Here is a 14,440-nt window from a genome sequence, read left to right on the forward strand (position 1 = left end):
GTCACAAAAAAGAAAGCCCACATCTGTCAAGAAAAAAGTCAAGTGTTTTTGTTCCTATCTGAATCAGACAAGGGCAATTGGGCCCCAAGAAGAAACAAGTAGTCTGCTCAATTCTGGTCCCCTCTACCCACCACCAGATTTGAGAGTTCCTGAGTGCTGCTGGATTCTGCTGTATATGGATCACTAACTTTCCAGTCATGGGGAAGCACCTTCATACAGCAACAAATGGGAGAAATACAGGAGCCTCCAATGTGGGGACCAACATAACAGAAGGCCTTTAAAGACATTAACCAAGCACTCACCAGTGCACCTGGACTAGGACTTCCTGAACTCACAAAGCCTTTCACTCTATATGTCCATGAATGGTCTGAGATAGATGTAGGAATGCTAACTCAAATGCTGGGGACACGGCACCATCTAGTGACCTATCGTTGTATACAGTTGGACTCTGGCTCAATGTTGGCCACCTTGTCTATGGGCTCTTGCTGCCACAGATCTTCTAGTGTTGGAGACTGACAAGTTGAGTGCGGGACAGGATCTGATACTCTGCACTGGCAGTGTTGGGGTACGAAGGACAATATTGGTTGACTAATGTGAGAATGGTCAGATAACCAGAGCCTGTGTGAAGAGTCAAATGTCCACACTGAAGTCCTCCAGACTCTAAACCCAGCAGCCCTGGTGCACATCAGGACTAAAGATCCTGTTCACAAGTTCATTAAGGTCATGGATAAAGTGCTCTTCAGTAGACCAAACCTGACAAGCAGCCCCCAAGGACCCTGATTTGAAGTGCTTCACAGATGAAAGCAGTTACATTAAAGAATACATCTTGCTAGGTATACAGTGGTCACTCTGGCCCCCACCATTGAGGCAAATCTTCTGCCTCAAGAAACTTCAGAACTTATTGCTCTGACCTCAGCACTCCAAATGGCAGGGTAAATTCATGTCAATATTTACACAGACTCAAAAGTATGCCTTCATGTTCACGGGGATTTATATAAGAAAAGCGATTTGACTTATTTTACTTAGCATGATATTCTCCAATGCCATCCATTTAGCAGCAAATGCCATAATTTTATTATTCTTTGAAGCTGAGTGATATTCCATTATATATATATATATATATATATATATATAAAATATATGTCACATTTTCTTTATTCATTCATCTATTATAGTAGAATGAAACAGACATTATTACCTTATGTACATATATGACTTCATGACCAATGTGATCTTACCATATGTACAATCAGAAAAATAAGAAATTACACTCCATTTATGTGTGATTTATCAAAAGGTATAAATGCATTCCACTGTCATGTACAACTTTTTAGAACAAATAAAAATATTTAAAAAAAGAAAAGGGGCCTAATTAAATCAGGAGGGGAAGAAATAAAATATGAATAGGAAATTCTTAATCCTATAGATGCAGGATGGGCATTCAAAAAAGTTGCAGTTATGCAATGCCAGGGGCACAAAAAGGGGCACACTATGGTTGCTCAGGACAACAAACAGCAGACCTAGGAGCAACATTTGCAGCTTTCAAGAAGCAGACAAACCTTTCGGCTCTAGTCAATGCAACTTATCTCCTTAATCCTCTAACAGAATGGGAACCAAAATATTCCCAATAAGAAAGTAATTGGTTTAAGACTGAAAAAGGAAGCTATCTCCTAGGTGGATGATGGAGATTTTCTGATATCTGGATAGTCATCCATGAGACTCTTGCCACTGCTTTGCTTTTTTCAAACAGTTCCACAGGAGATTGGACATTGACTGAACAGCACTGGAGACTGTTCTGAGTCAATATTTCTATGTTCCCTGACTCACAAGTATTTCCAAGTGACCTGTGAACAGTGCAAAACTTGTTTCCACAAAATCCCAGGCCATGGGTCAAAGCTTCCACCAGCAATTCGAATGATAGGAGGAATGCCTTTTGAGAACATGGAGGTAAACTTTACTGAATTACCATGCTCACAGGACTATAAATATCTTTTGGATATAAGCATTTCTAACCTACACTGAAAAGGCTAAGGAAAGCAGAATACTCCTCCAGGAAATTATTCCCAGAGTTGACATTCCAATAACCTTTGACTCAGACAAAGGGCTGGCTTTTGTGGGAGAGTTCATAAAATTATTGACCAATAGTTTAAATAGCAGATGGAAATTAAATACTGCCTATAGGTCACAGAGTTCTGCTAAAGTAAAAAAATATAAATTGGTCTTTTAAAGGCCTAATTAGGTTAATTTTCAGAAAACTCACCTGCATTGTGATAAAATTCTCCCTATTGCACTGTTAAGGACTAGATCCACTTCCACTAAGAGGACTGGATTCTCTCCTTATGTGATAATATGTAAGAGACCTCCCCTATTATCAGGGGATTACAGGGAGACTAAGGAAATAAGAGAATTAATATTAAAACAACAGCTTCAAGCTTTAGGAAAAAACCTTACAGAATTAACTAATGGATTAGAGAAAAAATTTTGGTAAGTTTGACCACAGATTACTCTCCCTCTGGTCTGCAGATTGAGTTTGGGTCAGAGAATGATATATTCAACTCTTCAGATATCTTTGGAGAGGTCCTTTCACTATTATTTTATCCACCCCCGACTATGGTAAAAGTTACATAGTCAGGTTCCTAGATTCATTACACCAGGCTCAAGCCCACAGCCATGGACTGGGAGTGCACTCCAGACCCCCACTGCACCCCTTGAGCTGACCTTCCAGAGGAAGAAAACACCAGAGAAGCTTGAGGATCAGAAAGACAACAGTCTTGCTTTGATCACTCCAGAAGTTGACTAGTCTGTGCACAGTTGAAAGTTGAACAAGCCCTGCTTCAACCACTAGGGGTCTGACTGATCAGGCATGGTGGAAGATCAACTGGAACAGATCTAGGACTTCCCTTGTGTGAGGATCTGGGGCCAAGGTAAAAGCAATATCCTTTGGGGATGGACTTCGTCTACCATGTCAACAAAATTGGGGTAAAGATGACTCCAGAGGATTGTTGCCACTTCTGGTCCTGCTACCTGGACAGAGGATGGCAGCTGGAGCTATACAACTCTAATTTATATGCTAAACTGGATTATTCACTTACAAGCTAAACTGGAAATTATTGCTAATCAAACTGCTACAACCATTTACCTCCTATGATTTTTATGCTCGGTAAACGCAAAAGCTTAATTGGTATAGCAGGTATTAGGTTGTTAACCTGTTTATTGCTCTTATGTTTTAGTCAGCTTTTTCACTGCTGTGACTAATGAATCTGATCAGAATAATTTTAGAGGAGGAACAGTTTATTTGAGGACTTGAGGTTTCAGAGGTCTCAATCCATAGACAGCAGGCTCCATTCCTCAAGGTTCAGAGTCAGGAAATCATAGAGGGAGGGTGTGGTAGAGCAAAGGAGCTCACATGATGATCAGAAGGCAGAGAGAGATGTCTCCACTCACAAATGTTAACCCAAATGTTAACCCATAGTCATACCCCCAATTCCTACACCCTCCAGCCATACCTTACCTCTTCAGTTACCACTCAGTTAATCTCTACTAGAGAATTAATTCACTGATTGGGTTAAGACTCTTACAACTGAATCATTTCTCCTCTGAACCTACTAGCATTGTCTCACAGGTGAGCTTTTGGGGGTCACCACATCTAAACCATAACAGCTCCCTTTTACGTTAGAAATACTGGGTCTACTATAGAAGTAGCAATTATAAGAAAGACAACAACTCAGGTTATGACATTATATAAGACTTTAAGCCAAGAGGATGATGAAGCATTTTGGTTTAAATTGTTAAATAATGATCATCATCAAAGGGGGGAATGAAGCAAACCCACTCAAAAGACCATCCCCGTAATTATACTTCTTTTCACCAAGATTTTAGAAAAAGTGTAAACAAAATGTCAACAAGGTTCCTGCAGAAGGAACTGTGGTTTGAAGATTCTTCTTTCTTATAAACACCAGGTTTGTAGACAAAAGTTGTGATACAGTTTGTCTCAAAAAGAACTTGCTGCTATGTAAAAGATACTATCTCTGATTTTTTGTTTAAAAACATGTAAAACTTTGTCTATCCTAAGAAGATAAGACAAAGGGTAACTGTTATGTACCCACCCACTGACATGTAATCACTCTACTGAATATAAAGTTAATAGAATTTGCAGACTTGAGGTCCAGAGATTACCACCTCTGGACCACTACATATACAATTAACCAGGTTCCTAAAAATTCCTCAGTTGTCCAGTCACGTATGTCTTATGTCAGTAAAATAGTTATTCACATATTATACACATGGATTTGCCTCCATAAGTCAGATAAGATGTAAGCCCAGTTCTTTATTTTGTTATAAGCAAGTACATTGAGACTTCTGCAACTTTGATACTGTTTGACAAATACTAGAAGAAGGATGTAGTATCTAAGAGATTAGAGCTTGGGTGTCCTTCTGGTCACAGTTCCTGCTTCCACTAAGACATACTCTTCCTAAATTGTTTGATCCTGTCAGGTTGGCCTGCTGTGCAAATCTAGGATGACCAGCGCTTCTGTTTAGCAGGGCCCCAGGTTGAAAACAGATGGCTCCTATTTTGGGATTTCAATGTCTAATTTGGATTATAGGAGAAGATATCAACAGAAGCTTATCATATGTGCCTGAAATGGTAAGGACCAGTGTCCTCTTGTAACTAGGCTGAAGAAAAGTCTGATGATCAAGGGACTCTTTTTTTCTTATTCTCCAAACTATGGAAATTTTCTGTTAGAATCTTAAATATCCAACAATAAGAATATATTAAATTTATGAAGTTTATTACCCTATGTGAGAACCATGTGGTTATGTTACACGAATCAATAAAAAAAGGCAAAAATTTATTTTAATGTTGCATGAAGTGCTAAATATTGTAATACCCAAAAATAATAGGTTTCAATGCTTTCAGTTGCAAGAAACAGAAAATTCAACTCAATGAGGTTTAAAATATGAGGAAATTGATTCAGGTTGCTAATTTGGGGCAAATAACAGTTTCCTGATCAATATATTAGGAATATTGATATATATATGTATTATAGGAAAATGCAGCCATAGGTCATTTATTTGAGATATTTCTACTTTTTTGTTAAGCAAATATCTATATCACAGAGACCTAGAAAACCCAAACTTCCATCTCAGATACCAAGTAGAAATCACATCTCTAAATAGGTGGTCTTTTAAGGCTGCTATAATCTGAACTCTGTTACTGTACCCAATTCTTGGTACAGTTCTTTCATTCTCTTAGTTCAAATTTCTGTCAAGAAATGTTGACATAGTCTGTCACTCTTCATGCAGTCAACAGAAGCTTTAAATTTTGGCATTTTCAACTTCTAAAACTTTCTACTCATACCTAAACTATATTTGAGGTAACTAAGATGGATCTTAATGTTAACCATACCAATGCTAAGCAAGTCTCTTGCTCTGTGGCTTCTACTGTATCTCCATGCATCGAATTCCTGATCCATCAGAGTTGTACTCATTGGGTCTCTCTTCTTTCCTCTGTTAAGTTCCCATGATAGTGAGGTATTCACATCACATTGAATAATAGAATATTTGAAAGTTGGTCAGAGTCCTCTCACTCTCTCTTCATTTCTCTTTTAACAGACATGCTGCTGGGTCAGGTCTGTCATTTTCACCTATTGGTCTGTCCTTGTAAAAACTGCCTAGGAGAAATGTGTCTATAATGAGAACTAACTGTTGTGCTTCTATGTATGTGGACCCATTCATTTAAAACTGAATTTCCACACCAGAGACTCATACTCATTTGGTGTAAAATGAAACTTAAGATGTTACAAGGCTTTAAGAATATACCAAGCAGTTCAAAATGTAGGTAAGAGTAGAAACTTTGAATCTAAAAACAAACAAACAACAGCAACAAAAATATTGCTTTTGTTTTATTATGACTTCAGTGTTCGAGATGGTTGTCTCCCCAATATCCCTTTTCCTCCAGATTATTTTTTTGGGTCACTCACATTAATTCCTTTGGAATTAGCATGTGGTCACTGAGGAAAAAGGGTTGTGATACAATCCTAGTCAATACCACATGAGAAGGATCCTCCTGGGACCTTCTCTGCAAGTATCCCTCTGTCCTATGAAGGTTGTATTTAAAAAGAGGCAGTTCCAATTCCTAAGGTGGATATTGTACTGCTGTGCTGAGTGGTCTGTTCTCAGCCTGCACATGATATAAACACATAGAATAGGGAAGAGCCAGGAGCAGATGAGACATTAGAAATACTCAAAAGAAAGACTGGAGTGGACAATATCCATCCAGTGCTTATTTTTTCTCTGAACTTTAAAATTGGGAGTAAGATTATTTAACAGGGTTAAGATGATTTAATATTTTTATGCATTTTCTTGCCATGTGGTAGCCAAACAAAAGCCAGAAGATAATAAGTGTGTCCTTGAAAACCCTCCCCTAACTGTAATTTGCATGTAGGTCACAGTAAGAGCATTTTTAATTTTTGAAAACTGCTCAATCTTCCTGGAGAGCATAAAAACCATTGGTTTCTAAGGGCTGAGCCTGGTATTTACAGAAGTAGCAGCAGAGTCACAAAGGTCCTCAATTTTCTCCTCCACTCTTGATCATTGTCCTTGCACTGGGAAAGGCTACTGGTGGTTATTTTTTAATTACTTTCTTTAAAAATGAAAAGAAAAGAAAAGGTCATCTGTTTTTTAATGGTACATAAAGATTCTGTAAAAAAACTTTTTTTTTTTTTTAAGAATATACAAATGGAACCTCACAAAAGTGTTGCCATTTTCATGTACCTTAGAATTTTCATCAAATCTGGCTTAAGACAATTGACTGCTTATAGATCTTGTATATTATTAATTCACCAGAATCTAATGGTTTCTTGATGTTTCCATGGGAGAATCTGGGGATTTTTAATCTGACATTTTCTCACATCACTCTATATTCTAAACTTTCATGTGATTTGAGATTCCTTTCTATGAATGCATTCTAATTGATATAAATATTTACAAATGTATTGTAATTAAATTTGTTTCAGCTTTTCTCTTTAATGTAATCATAACTACAGCTGTGGCATTCGATAAAGCATGTAAAAAGTTTCCTTTTTTCTACAGAATATAACTATCGATAAAACATTTGGTAGAAGGAAGACTGGTAGAGGAAGGGAATCAAGAGGAAGGAGGAGAGGATAAAAAGGGAAGGTATGTGGAAGTACCTAGAGAAAGAAACTGACCATATTATGCTATTTCCTTGTATGCACATACCAGAGTATATTAGTTAATCAAATCGTCCACATATATACATGTACATATATATCACATTAATTAAAATAACAATAATAGAAGGGAGATCAGGAGAGTAACACAAGTGGATCAAAGGAGGGAGGAAGGCAAGGAAGGATCAGGTTTTGAAGAATGAGACTGATCAATTGTTATGTGCATGTATGAATTGGGCATCATGAATTCTACTATTACACAAAATTATAATGTACAAAAAAGTTTTGACCATATTTCTCAAGCAGAGGAGTACTCAACTCTACCCTCTTTAACCTTTGCACATCTGAATCCTCATGCTCCTTCCTGGCCAGTCCACCTCTCACCTTCTGGACAGCTATCTGAAAGGAAAATCTCATTCCCCAGTCTTCAGGAGTTCTCGTTCTGGAGCTGCAAGAGGGAGCCCTTGCATTGCTGCTCATCCTTGCCATATGTACTCCATCTTACCGACTAAAAACTGTGACCTACATGCAAAATATTTTCTTGTAACTCCATGGACTAGAGAAAAACTAATCAATATCAATTGCTACGTCCCTGGAGCCTGAGAACTTCCACCTACTCCTACCTCCGAAATGTGTTAGCATCACCTAAACCCTTGCTTACAGGCTTTTAGTCAAGTTAGTATTGTTCATAATGAGTCAAATGAAACAAAACGTAAATGTAACAGAGACGGTGCAATGTAAGATGCTTGAGGAAAACAACTTTATTTTGTTTTTAAAATTTGATGAAAACATAATGCATTCTTCACTGAATTGGTGAACTTGTTATAGCAGAATGTGAGATGCTGAGAAAATGGATTAACACAGATGATGTTTCCAATTAGCTGCATCATTGTCCATGTGAGGGATACTAGTAGACATTATGACAAAGGTGTCCATGTTAATATTCATCAGCAAAAGGATAATTTGGATGGTTAACCATACTAAAATGAGAAAGAAAACAATGTAACAGATTCAGTGACTACATTTCTTCAGGGGTAAAGAAGTGATGTCCCTAGGAAGTTCCATTATATTCCCTGAGTGGTTGTAGAATCTGGCATTTGTACTTTCAGGAACATAGCATTAAAGGAAATTTCTTTAGTTATAAGTAAATTATTCAAATTCAATTAACTTGAAGAGAACAGAACAGAACAAACTCAGAGAGACAAGAATTCTTTCTATTTAGCTCTATCATTCAATCTACCAAAGCAAAGAAATCCTTCCTTATTTTCTTATTCTCAAAGCAGAAACAGATCACACTGCATTTATTTACTTATTTTTGTGTGGAAAGACACATCCATTTATGCCATGCTTAGTATAAGGATAAATTCAGATATTGACCAACACAAAAATATTTTAGATGTGCAGTATTTTGCTAGCAATTTCACTACTTCATTAACTATTTGCTCACTGCCCATCACTCATTACATGGTGCTAGATTCAGATATGGAAAGAATGTAGTTTGTAAGATCAACTCCCAAATCCAAGGACCTCTCCACATAATATTTATATCTCCATATTTTATAAGCAATACAGTGGAAAAATCATTACTTCTTGAAGTATTTAAAAGGTAGCAAGAATTGCCAATTGCTTGCTACTGTCTCTTTACATTATGTTCCTACTTCATCCTATATTTTTATCTATTTAACAAAAATATTAATAATGATAACAAAATACCTGTCAATTTTTAAACACATGTAATTATGGATTGTCTTTCTTTCACACATCATCACATTTATCTTTATTATGAACTAACATTCCCACAGGCAGAAGGGACATCTATTCCTTATTATCCTCTCTTATAATAATATTATGCCCACTCTAGGCCTCTTTAATCATAAAGCATCAAAAAAGAGTAAGGTTTTTTGATGAATGTAAACTTTCCTCAAAAACAGTGTTTTTCTGCATATTCTTCCCTTGCTTTTGAATCTCTCTCTTCAAAAACGACTTTATCCTCTGCATTGAGATGTCTACAATTCAAACGCAAAACCAAGGGTTCTCTGAACAACCTCAGTGGAAATCTTCTGATAGACAAATTCAGTGTCTGAGTTCTTATCAAAACTGCACTGAAAAGTAGATAGACTGGAATCTAAAACAAAGGAAGACACATATCTACCAATGTTACTTACGACTTGATGAGAAGATATCGAAAATTTCTGTTCAAGCCATCTAGTTCTATCATATCTTCATCAGTCAACTGGAAATCAAAAACCTATCACAGAATTAGAAAATTTTTAGCATATTTAGACTCCATATTCCCAATCTTAAAAAATAATGAAATCAGATTTTTGTAGAAACATTTAAAATATTTGACAAGTTTCCAAAACTACTAAAGACATCAAGCAAAACATTCACATGGTCAACGAATATCAGGTGAAAATTAAAAATAAATTACATTTGACATCTAATGTATTGAAGTGCAACACTTACAGACAATAAGGGATCTCTAAAAGAATCTGTATCAATATAATTTAATGTTATTCCAAGATTACAGTGACATGTACTTAAAAGACCCAGAAAAATCTAGAGGCAACATTTTGATATATGTATGATAATTGAATAATTTCCAAGGATACAGTTTGAATTCTATATCCCATCAATGAACATTTAAAAATTCAACAATAATTTTTTTTCCAACATTTTTAAGTCAGGAATTGTTAAAGTACTAATAACATCCTTTTCAAATCACAAAGGAGCTGGCTCAAATAGAATATCCCTGTCTAAACTTAAGACATTTAAAACATGGGAACAATTCTTATGAATTGCTCACATACTGAAGTGAATAGATAATTAAATCCTTAGTCCTTTTCTTAAAAAATGGTGAGAGTAAAATGTTGATAATTTAACAATTGATGAGTTAGAAAAATGGCATTCATTGCATGATATTCTGAACTTTTCTTTCATTTAAAAAATTTTAAAACGAAATGGGGTAATTTATGTAAAGATTATCAAAATCATCACTACTCAATGAATAAAACTAACAATATATACAAATTCCTCCATAGAGAAGTTTACTACAGCGTGGTTTCAAGATGACTGAATAGAGAATGTCATTTTCCTGACTGCTTCATGGTATAAAACCAAGAAAGCAGATAGGTAGCTTCTCAGAATGGTGAGTGAATGACAAAATTAAAAAGGGGGTACTTTATTGGAATTTAATATAGACACTCAAAGCAGATGTGAGACACAGAAGGTTGGATATAATAAAATAAGGAAGAAATTCTCAGTGACACAGTTGTTGCCATGGTCAGCTGAAAGCACCAGCCAAGAGGTCCCTCTGTAAGCACAGAGGGATAAGGTTATTAAAGGAACCCCCATTTTTAGGATCACTGAGGCATGTCTGGGTAAGGGGAGTTTAGAGTTTAGATATCAAAGACACTGCCCAACTAAACTGAAAGGTGCACTGCACAATATCCTTATTTGGGGAAAAATAATCTCAGCATCCTGTGGAGGAAAGAAGAAGGAACCATTTAGTTACAGTGGTGCAGGGGAGGGTGGTGACAGCTGGGAGAGCCAATTCCTGGAAAAGCCAAGTTTGGTATGAAATACAGGCCTGGAAATACCACACTGCATTGCAAGGAGTACGACCAAGTGTTCAGGACAAAATCAAAGGTGGAGAGAGGTTTACACAGGGAACAATTGGTTGTGGAAACCAAACCCTCTGTCCCCCTCCCCTCCAATCCAGCTGCTTGCAGAATAGGCTGGAAAAGAAATGCCTTGTTGGAATCAGAAAGGGTGGAGCCAAGAAAGACTGAGTCTAGAGACTGAACTCATGACCAGAAAACATGTGGTCCCCAGGTGACCTAGTAGACTATGAACTGGCTCCTCCACTACATAGTGGAACCCAGGGGATATTCATGGGGAACAGTCTTCCATCATGGACCAGAAATTACTGGACCCTGGAGGTGCACTGATTTAATATCTCTTGACCAACTGCCATCCATCAAAGAATCTGGAGCCTACCTAAGCCTAAACCCCACCCCCAAAATTCCCACCTATGAGATTACCTCATTCTAACAACCCTACCTTAAGGGTGGAGCAAGCCTCATACTCCAGACACCCCACCTAACAATTCTGAGAAGTGAGACTGAGAATCCTTTTAACTCCAACAGAAAGAATTCTTTAACTTTACATTGAGTTCTTTTTTTTCCACACTTTTTTACTTTTCTCAGCTTAATTGTGCCCTTAATGGTCATGGACACTTATACATAGTTTTTCTCACTTCTAACATTTTCGAAATTAGCTATTCTTCATGGATCAGTTTCATTTTAAGACTAGGATATATGATTAGCATATTTCAAATTTGTTTTCTATTCTTTTATTTCTACTTCTATTTTAATTTTTTAAAATTTTATTATATATAATAAACACAACCCCCACACACACACTTTTCTTTCACTTCTTATCTGTTTCCCTTGATTCTCTTTCTCTCTTTTCTAGTGCTAACAGCCAATCTCTATTGTTCTCTTGGTCACTCTTCCTTTAATTTTATACTTCTATCTTCTCTCCTGCTCATAATTATCACATACCATATCACCCCTGTTCTCTCCTTATTCACCTTTCAAAACTGTAATCCCTTTTGCAAACTTACTATTTTTATATAACTTCACATTATTTCTCTTTATTGTGACAACACCTTAGACATCCTAATTGGAATTATATGGTTTAATGCTGTATTTTGTTTGTATTGAATGTGGTTATTATTTTTTTTCCCCAAAATGGCCAGGTACTAGAAACCTTCAGGGACAAGTCCAGAGGTAGAAGCTCTACTGCCTCAGATCCATATTGTTAGAAGTGTAGACACAAAGACAACATAGAAAAACAATGGACAAATTGCCCCAAGCAAACAAAGATACTTCATCCATCAACACTGTAGTGGAAGAAATGTCAGTGAAGGGATTAGAATGTAGAAAGTCAAATTAATTTGTGAGGTAAAGAATGATATAAGGAGTAAAATCAGAGAGAAAACACAAGAAGTGGAAGATCACTTCAACAAAGAGATAGGGATTCTGGGGGGAAAGAAATCAAGTAGAAATCCTCAGAGTGAAGGAATCGAAAAACAAATTAAAAATTCAAATGATAGGATCACCAACAGACTATACCACTTGGAACACTGAATACAAAATGTGTAATATTGAAAATAAAGTTTGCCATTGAGAAAAGATGGCAAGAAAACAGGATCAGAACTTCCAAATAATATAGAATAACATGAAATAACCAAATTTAAGATTTATAGGGACAGATGAAGACTCAGACATACAAACGAAAGTAATACATTATATTTTCAATGAAATAATATCAGAAAGTTTCCCAAACCTAAAGAATGAAATGGAATCTCAGATGCAGGAGGTTTATAGGAACTGAAATATAAAAAAATTACAACAAACCCACACCAAGGCAAATTATTTGAAAATACCCAACATACACAATAGGGATAGAATATAGAATTTTAAAGGCTTACAGAGAAAAACAACAGGTCACAATTAGATGAAAACTGATGCAGATCTCAGCTGATTTCTCAATCCAGATCATCAAAATCAAGAGGTCATGGAATAATATATATCAATCTGTGAAAAAAAATGCATTCCAGCCAACAATACTATATCCAGCAAGATTAAGCTTCTGAATTGATTAAATAGAAATCCTTTATAATAGGTTTACTGCAACATTTTTAAAGTCTAGCTAAATATTGGAGACTCATATCACAATTATGGAATAGATTATTTAATATTTCAAAAGGTAGTTTATTTTCAAATTTATTGAGAGTTCTAGTGAAATATCAAGCAAACAAGGAATCTTTGGAAAGATAATTTGATTTTAAATTCTTTATAATAGCTCAATCTAGATAGCCAAGGTATTTTTAAATGAGTAAAGACTAAGGAAAAAATTTGCAACATTGGAAAGAAAGACTGATTTTCCACCACAATTAAGACAATGGGAAAGAGTAAATAAGATAACTGATGACAAAAAACTATCAAGAAATATAATTTCTGTTGCTAGGAAGTTCAGCTAGTCATTTAAAAGTCATGGTGGTATGACTTTTAAATGTGTAAGTATATGGATCCTTATTTTACATAATGTTGAAAAACCAGTTGAATTAAGTTTTGAATCAAAGAGCATAACACTTTTGTAAAGTAATGTAACAAAATATTGCTGAGTTCCCAATGTAAGAAAACACGACATTCATCAACCACAAAGTAAAGGCATGAAGACAACAATAAATAAAGAAACTTTGTTCATGAAAGTATACCAAAAGGAGAACGAAAGCACAAATAAAATGTGAGGGAACATACTTCAACAAATACCATCTGCATCTGAAAAATGATATTAAAAATTCATAAATGTGGTTAATTGTTTGCAAAACTGCTCCCTCCGATAATTCACATCTCCCAGTCCTCAAAATCCTTCCTATGTGCATTTGCAGGTTCTTTCACTAAGATCTTGTTTCTATTTCTCTACCTCCAGAGTATTGCCCAGTCTATAATGTGAATTATCTAGTAGAACTTGGCAGAAGCACTGATGTGCTCATTCTGAGTCTAGGCATGAGAAACCTCTGCAAGGATCCATTCACTGCCTGGGGACAGTGCTATGTGATGAGGTGAAGCCTGGGTCATCAGTTGATGGATGTGAAGTTCAGTGGAGAGGAGTTCAACACCCCAGACAACAGAGCAAGCAGGACTGAAGCAGAGGGACTACATTGCTCTGCAGATGCACAGGAGAGTTCATTACAGGTACATGAGAAGTCAGTGCGGCTGGAAGACATTCACTGAGTTCTGGCCAAGCCAAGGCATATAGTCAAACCTTAGAATATGAGATAAACAAATGTTCTTTGCACTAACCTCAATATCATGGGGTGGTTTGTTTTGCAACTGCTGTAAGTAGTGGCTCAACAAAGTTTTCCTACATGTAAGTGAAAAGATAATTGACCCATTTAAATGGGTAATTCATAAACTGGCAGTTGACAAGTGAAAAAACTCAATATGTATAAATACGTGAATACTAAAATATATTGGGGACTTGGGGAAATGTAAAATAAAATCATAATTTATAGAATAAAAAACACCCAATGCAAATTCTCGTTTCAGAAATTTTTAAGATTACACATTTGTACTTGCACAGGGTTATACAATACATGACTAACAATGCTGAAAACCAAATCTCTGTGATTTATCTAATTCTAATTCTAGCCAATGACACTGCATGTCCCACTG

General features: G+C 36.1%; 1 protein-coding gene across 2 annotated transcripts in view; it reads right to left on the minus strand.

Moving 5' to 3' along the window:
• Positions 1 to 8,082: 8,082 nt before the first annotated feature.
• LOC124961655 (aldo-keto reductase family 1 member C3-like) overlaps positions 8,083 to 14,440 on the minus strand; it is a 30,241-nt gene continuing 23,883 nt past the window's right edge. The window contains exons 8-9 of one of the 2 annotated variants that reach the window (XM_047520513.1): positions 9,359 to 9,441; positions 8,083 to 8,173 (exon numbers count right to left, since the gene is read on the minus strand). In XM_047520513.1, the coding sequence (XP_047376469.1) occupies positions 8,131 to 8,173; positions 9,359 to 9,441 (126 nt within the window). In that variant the 3' untranslated portion in view covers positions 8,083 to 8,130. The remainder of the gene's footprint in view (positions 8,174 to 9,358; positions 9,442 to 14,440) is intronic. The other variant, XM_047520514.1, reaches the window with a different exon arrangement.

This window comes from Sciurus carolinensis, chromosome 12, assembly GCF_902686445.1.
Source record: "Sciurus carolinensis chromosome 12, mSciCar1.2, whole genome shotgun sequence".
In the NCBI taxonomy this organism is placed as follows: Eukaryota; Metazoa; Chordata; class Mammalia; order Rodentia; family Sciuridae; genus Sciurus; species Sciurus carolinensis.